The sequence below is a fragment of the Penaeus vannamei genome, chromosome 32 (genome assembly GCF_042767895.1).
Source record: "Penaeus vannamei isolate JL-2024 chromosome 32, ASM4276789v1, whole genome shotgun sequence".
In the NCBI taxonomy this organism is placed as follows: domain Eukaryota; kingdom Metazoa; phylum Arthropoda; class Malacostraca; order Decapoda; family Penaeidae; genus Penaeus; species Penaeus vannamei.
Genome location: NC_091580.1, coordinates 7,007,749 through 7,015,248, shown reverse-complemented (window position 1 = coordinate 7,015,248; position 7,500 = coordinate 7,007,749). Strand labels below are relative to the sequence as shown.

General features: G+C 51.9%; 1 protein-coding gene across 1 annotated transcript in view; it reads right to left on the bottom strand.

Moving 5' to 3' along the window:
• The window catches only part of LOC138867809 (uncharacterized), a 3,002-nt gene extending 369 nt beyond the window's left edge, over positions 1-2,633 (bottom strand). The window contains exons 1-6 of the mRNA XM_070144615.1: positions 2,550-2,633; positions 2,344-2,466; positions 1,561-2,258; positions 911-1,475; positions 531-815; positions 1-477 (exon numbers count right to left, since the gene is read on the bottom strand). The exon at positions 1-477 is cut by the window's left edge and continues 369 nt beyond it. Of these exons, the coding sequence (XP_070000716.1) occupies positions 1-477; positions 531-815; positions 911-1,475; positions 1,561-2,258; positions 2,344-2,466; positions 2,550-2,633 (2,232 nt within the window). The remainder of the gene's footprint in view (positions 478-530; positions 816-910; positions 1,476-1,560; positions 2,259-2,343; positions 2,467-2,549) is intronic.
• Positions 2,634-7,500: the final 4,867 nt, after the last annotated feature.

The following is a 7,500-nucleotide window of genomic DNA, read 5'->3' as shown; positions in this document are numbered from 1 at the left end:
CTGAATCTTGTCAAGAAGGCCTAAGTATGAAGGGGGGCAAGATGACCAGGTGAGAGGGGCATACTCCATGAGGGAGCGGACTTGAGCTGCATATAAGGCGGAGATTCCCTGGGAATCGAGATGTGATATTCGCCGGACACAATTAAGTTTCCAGGCGGCTGTCCTGGCTATGGTCTTAACGTGGCCAGTGAAGGTCAGGGCGCTGTTCATTTCCACGCCCAGTATAGAGATGGAAGCCTGCAGGGGCAGCGCCCTCCCATCAAACAAGATAGTGGGGATGGGAGTGTCGAGAGGACTGTGTCTTCGGGAGATCAGCATTACCTGCGTCTTCTCGGGAGCGAGATCCACTTGCCATCGGCGCCCCCACACGACGATGGTTTGTAGGACCTGGTTGACGTGTGCGACTGTCGCGCGGTGGTCACTACTGTCGCAGGGGAATGTCAGGGTGCAGTCATCGGCGTATGCCTCTGGAATGAGCTGCAGCAAGTCATTAAAAAAGACATTCCAGAGGAGAGGGTCGAGAACACTACCCTGTGGTACACTGGCATGGATGGAATGTTCGTCAGATGTTTGCCGTTCATGAACACTCTGAGGAATCTGACCTGCAGGTAATCTTGGAGCAGGTGGAGCAGATGACCGCGGATACCCAAACTGTGTAGCTTGGTGATGAGGCCGTGATGCCAAACCTTGTCAAATGCTCCCGCTATCTCGAGAACAATGATGAAGGTGTCCTTTCCTTGGTCTAGGGACTTTTGCCAAGTGGTGGATAACTGAAGTAGCAGGTCTGCTGCTGATCTGTTTATTCGGAAGCCAAACTCTTTGTTATTGAGGAGATGGTGTGAGATGAGAAAGCACGATAATATGTCTGCTAGGGTGGCTTCAAGTATTTAACCAAGAACTGAGAGAATACAGATAGGCCTGTAGTTCTTGGGATCAGTCCTCTTTCCCTTTTATAGAAAGCCACCACTCTGGCGCCCTTCCAGAGGGTGGGCCACACTCCAGTGGTGATGCATTGCTGGAAAATGGTGGTAAGGGGCGTTGCCAGCTGAGAGGCACAGCACTTATGAATGTGAGGGCTTATATTGTCTGGGCCCAATGCCTTGTTAGTGTCAACTTGTGACATACGTTGCCGCACACCCTCGGTAGTGATAGTGAAGGTAGAAGTGCTCACATTTGTGAGGGCTGGCACATATGGAGTCGGGCGCTCAGGGTTCAGGTACTGACATCTTGTTGGAGAAAAAAGATGCGAGTATCTCTGCCTTGTCCTTATTTTTGGTGGCCACTGTACCATCAGGCTTGTGCAGTGGTGGTGCATCATCATCTGGTACCAGGCCTTGATGCTGCTTGAGTGTGGTCCATCAGGTTTTGCTACCCACAGAACGACCGCTAAGTTTGGTTTTAAGATCTTCTTGCCAGCGTCGTTGAGCCCATTGCTGTACTTGTCGCATGGCTGCACAAGCGCGTCTATAGCGCTCCTTGTTAGTGTGGGTAGAAGAGCGTGAGTAGAGTCGCCAGGCACGACTCTTTTCGTTAGCTGCCATTCTACACTGGTAACCAAACCAGGGTTGGTCGAGGGGCTTGACAGTGTAGGAGTGGCAGGGGACGTATTGCTCTTGGTGCTTGAGTAGGGTGTGTGTGAAAGAGTGTACTTGGTTGTTGAGATCTCCTACGAGGATGCTGTTCCAGGGCGTTTGTTGTAGTGCATTGCAGAGACGTTTCCAGTCTGCTTTGCCCCACAGCCAGTTAGTGCGCGTAACGGCAGCATCCCTCTGGGGTGTGATCTGAATCAAAGTCAGAATAGCCATGTGATTTGACGATCCCATGGCATTGAGTGGAGAGCAGGTGACGACGCTGTCCGGCAGATCACTGACGACAGGATCAAAAGATGAGCCGGAGATGTGGGTGGGGAAGTCAACGTGACTGAAGAGGCCATGGACTGTGAGGAGTTCTTTGAAGGATCTTGCAACCAGATGTTGGTTCATGTCCCCAACAATGACGACATGGTTGCAAGTGTATAGTTGCAGCAACTCATCAAGGTGAGTTTGCAGGAACACAATGGGCTCCCTAACCTGCCATTGTGGGCGGTAACATACACACAGCAATACTGTCTGATGTTGAGCCCATATCTTGAAGAAGAAAATCTCCAGAGGATTTGGAAGATCGACATTACGTGGTTGGACCAACAAACTCTTGTGAAGAAACAGCGACACCACCAAAGGTCCCGTGTGTCCTGTCGCGTCGATGCCACCTCGTGTAGCCTTTCATGTGCCCAAAGTTGGCAGGGACTGACTCGTTCATAAATGTTTCGACTGTTGCAACGATGTCTGCGGTGCGAGGAATCACGTGACTGTTCACGAGGTCCCCGATGTTCGTAAGAAGTCCCCGGACATTGGCAGATATGATGGTCAGTTGGTGTCGAGACTTACGGCCGAACATGACCCCAGGCTGTATGAATGGGGTAAGCGGCTGGAGAGTGTATGGGTGGGCGTGAGCGGGGTAGAACGGTTGTGGGTGTGGTGTGTATGTCTGATGTCCTGGAGCCCAGTTACCTGCGAGAGGCTGGGGTAAAGCAGGACCAGGGGGATGAAGAGCAGGAGGAAGGAGTCGACTGAGACTCTGAACGAGTAAAGCATTGTTTTGTGCCTGCTCAGTCGATATTTTCCGGAAGAAGTTTTCCTCTCTCTCCTGCGCAATGCGGGTGCGACAGTGTGTCCAACTCGCAGACAGTGGGTACAGTTATTCCTCCTCAGCCAATTGTTTTCTGTATGTCTGTTACGCCCACAGGTTTTGCAGTAGTCTCTTGACTGGTTACGTGGCGAGGGTCGGGGTGGAACGGTGTTTCCTAAGAGGGATTTGTTAGAGTGCCTGGCATGCGTTTTATTATTTTTGTAATTCTCTGTGATCCTGGTGTTGCGATAATTCTTAGGCGCTGCGACATTCTCAGTCGCCGTGGATGCGCCTTTAGACGGAATAATAGTAGTTTGCGGTGGGTGTGGGTGGCTAGGGCCAGACGAGTTGATGGTGGTGGTGGTGGTGGTGACGGTAGACTGAAGTGGACGAGGTTTCCTTGGTTTCCATCTGTTTGCTGTCACATCACTGGAGGCCACTTATCTATCCCACTCCTCGTCTATTCTGTGAGGCTTGGCGGTGGCAGCGATGGACCTTGTGTCAAGTTCCTCTGCACTGGATCTTGTAGCACAGATATTGTCACTGAGATCCAGGACGGTGACGATAGCATCCCTTTTCTCGGCCAGTGTTTGAGAAGTGGCTTCGAAGAAACTCAGGATGTTTTTCTTACTCTTTAGTTCTTTTCTCAGCTGCCGGATGTTCGCAACTAGTTCTCTTTGGTCTAATTGCAAGAGATCATCAAGATCGTCCTCATCATCATCCGCTGCGGGCACATCAAAAGGCCCAGCTGAGTCTGCTGCACTAGGTGGTTCCACATTCGTGTGTAGCGTGGAAGGAAGGAGTGGAGGAAGGTCTCCGTCCTGGCGAATGGGATTACGAGTTGGTCATCTCCGGTGGCGGCAGCCCGGGTGGTGTGGCTGTGTAGCTGAGCCCAGGGCTGGTGGAGTGCAGTCAAGTGTGGGGCGCTCTGCTTGTGAGTCTTGTAGATGACACACAGACCTGCCACATCACGACGTTGCTGTAGGGGCTGCATGAGGGGAGACGACTGATATGGCGGGGCCTTCAAACATATCAAGTGTTGTGCTCGGTGCTGAATCTTGTCAAGAAGGCCTAAGTATGAAGGGGGGCAAGATGACCAGGTGAGAGGGGCATACTCCATGAGGGAGCGAACTTGAGCTACATATAAGGGGGAGATTCCCTGGGAATCGAGATGTGATATCCGCCGGACACAATTAAGTTTCCAGGCGGCTCTCCTGGCTATGGTCTTAACGTGGCCATTGAAGGTCAGGGCGCTGTTCATTTCCACGCCCAGTATGGAGATGGAAGCCTGCAGGGGCAGCGCCCTCCCATCAAACAAGATAGTGGGGATGGGAGTGTCGAGGGGACTGTGTCTTCGGGAGACCAGCATTACCTGCGTCTTCTCGGGAGCGAGATCCACTTGCCATCGGCGCCTCCACACGACGATGGTTTGTAGGACCTGGTTGACGTGTGCGACTGTCGCGCGGTGGTCACTACTGTCGCAGGGGAATGTCAGGGTGCAGTCATCGGCGTATACCTCTGGAATGAGCTGCAGCAAGTCTTTAAAAAAGACATTCCAGAGGAGAGGGTCGAGAACACTACCCTGTGGTACACTGGCATGGATGGAATGTTCGTCAGATGTTTGCCGTTCATGAACACTCTGAGGAATCTGACCTGCAGGTAATCTTGGAGCAGGTGGAGCAGATGACCGCGGATACCCAAACTGTGTAGCTTGGTGATGAGGCCGTGATGCCAAACCTTGTCAAATGCTCCCGCTATCTCGAGAACAATGATGAAGGTGTCCTTTCCTTGGTCTAGGGACTTTTGCCAAGTGGTGGATAACTGAAGTAGCAGGTCTGCTGCTGATCTGTTTATTCGGAAGCCAAACTCTTTGTTATTGAGGAGATGGTGTGAGATGAGAAAGCACGATAATATGTCTGCTAGGGTGGCTTCAAGTATTTAACCAAGAACTGAGAGAATACAGATAGGCCTGTAGTTCTTGGGATCAGTCCTCTTTCCCTTTTTATAGAATGCCACCACTCTGGCGCCCTTCCAGAGGGTGGGCCACACTCCAGTGGTGATGCATTGCTGGAAAATGGTGGTAAGGGGCGTTGCCAGCTGAGAGGCACAGCACTTATGAATGTGAGGGCTTATATTGTCTGGGCCCAATGCCTTGTTAGTGTCAACTTGTGACATACGTTGCCGCACACCCTCGGTAGTGATAGTGAAGGTAGAAGTGCTCACATTTGTGAGGGCTGGCACATATGGAGTCGGGCGCTCAGGGTTCAGGTACTGACATCTTGTTGGAGAAAAAAGATGCGAGTATCTCTGCCTTGTCCTTATTTTTGGTGGCCACTGTACCATCAGGCTTGTGCAGTGGTGGTGCATCATCATCTGGTACCAGGCCTTGATGCTGCTTGAGTGTGGTCCATCAGGTTTTGCTACCCACAGAACGACCGCTAAGTTTGGTTTTAAGATCTTCTTGCCAGCGTCGTTGAGCCCATTGCTGTACTTGTCGCATGGCTGCACAAGCGCGTCTATAGCGCTCCTTGTTAGTGTGGGTAGAAGAGCGTGAGTAGAGTCGCCAGGCACGACTCTTCATCAGCTGCCATTCTACACTGGTAACCAAACCAGGGCTGGTCGAGGGGCTCGACAGCGTAGGAGTGGCAGGGGACATGTTGCTCTTGGTGCTTGAGTAGAGAGTGTGTGTGTGTGTACTTGATTGTTGACGTCTCCTACGAGGATACTGTTACAGGGCGCTTGTTGTAGTGCATTACAGAGACCTTTCCAGTCTGCTTTGCCCCACAGCCAGTTAGTGCGCGTAACGGCAGCATCCCTCTGGGGTGTGATCTGAATCAAAGTCAGAATAGCCATGTGATTTGACGATCCCATGGCATTGAGTGGAGAGCAGGTGACGACGCTGTCCGGCAGATCACTGACGACAGGATCAAAAGATGAGCCGGAGATGTGGGTGGGGGAAGTCAACGTGACTGAAGAGGCCATGGACTGTGAGGAGTTCTTTGAAGGATCTTGCAACCAGATGTTGGTTCATGTCCCCAACAATGACGACATGGTTGCAAGTGTATAGTTGCAGCAACTCATCAAGGTGAGTTTGCAGGAACACAATGGGCTCCCTAACCTGCCATTGTGGGCGGTAACATACACACAGCAATACTGTCTGATGTTGAGCCCATATCTTGAAGAAGAAAATCTCCAGAGGATTTGGAAGATCGACATTACGTGGTTGGACCAACAAACTCTTGTGAAGAAACAGCGACACCACCAAAGGTCCCGTGTGTCCTGTCGCGTCGATGCCACCTCGTGTAGCCTTTCATGTGCCCAAAGTTGGCAGGGACTGACTCGTTCATAAATGTTTCGACTGTTGCAACGATGTCTGCGGTGCGAGGAATCACGTGACTGTTCACGAGGTCCCCGATGTTCGTAAGAAGTCCCCGGACATTGGCAGATATGATGGTCAGTTGGTGTCGAGACTTACGGCCGAACATGACCCCAGGCTGTATGAATGGGGTAAGCGGCTGGAGAGTGTATGGGGTGGGCGTGAGCGGGGTAGAACGGTTGTGGGTGTGGTGTGTATGTCTGATGTCCTGGAGCCCAGTTACCTGCGAGAGGCTGGGGTAAAGCAGGACCAGGGGGATGAAGAGCAGGAGGAAGGAGTCGACTGAGACTCTGAACGAGTAAAGCATTGTTTTGTGCCTGCTCAGTCGATATTTTCCGGAAGAAGTTTTCCTCTCTCTCCTGCGCAATGCGGGTGCGACAGTGTGTCCAACTCGCAGACAGTGGGTACAGTTATTCCTCCTCAGCCAATTGTTTTCTGTATGTCTGTTACGCCCACAGGTTTTGCAGTAGTCTCTTGACTGGTTACGTGGCGAGGGTCGGGGTGGAACGGTGTTTCCTAAGAGGGATTTGTTAGAGTGCCTGGCATGCGTTTTATTATTTTTGTAATTCTCTGTGATCCTGGTGTTGCGATAATTCTTAGGCGCTGCGACATTCTCAGTCGCCGTGGATGCGCCTTTAGACGGAATAATAGTAGTTTGCGGTGGGTGTGGGTGGCTAGGGCCAGACGAGTTGATGGTGGTGGTGGTGGTGGTGACGGTAGACTGAAGTGGACGAGGTTTCCTTGGTTTCCATCTGTTTGCTGTCACATCACTGGAGGCCACTTATCTATCCCACTCCTCGTCTATTCTGTGAGGCTTGGCGGTGGCAGCGATGGACCTTGTGTCAAGTTCCTCTGCACTGGATCTTGTAGCACAGATATTGTCACTGAGATCCAGGACGGTGACGATAGCATCCCTTTTCTCGGCCAGTGTTTGAGAAGTGGCTTCGAAGAAACTCAGGATGTTTTTCTTACTCTTTAGTTCTTTTCTCAGCTGCCGGATGTTCGCAACTAGTTCTCTTTGGTCTAATTGCAAGAGATCATCAAGATCGTCCTCATCATCATCCGCTGCGGGCACATCAAAAGGCCCAGCATCGGAAGCAGCCCCCCCCCCCCCCCCCCCCCCACTGGAGGCCCTGCCGCGGCCACCTGGTAAACCACCGGGGATGTGATTCCCTGAGCTGTGCGCAGAGCGGAAACCTCGCAGCAGTCAAACGTACTGTTGTCACCAAGACAATTGGTATATGAAGTGTTGGGGCAATTTGCCAGATGAACAGTCAATGATGGTCCTGTTAGAGATGGTTTTCCCGCAGACAGCACACCATCTACCCGGCTGGTATCCAAGGAGGCTCGAGGTCACGTGATGAGGCGGTGGTGGCTCACATCTCCTGGCATAGTCGCAGTGAAGAGGTGATGATGTGTATGGGGGAGGGGGTACTGTCATACAATCAGGAGGCTGG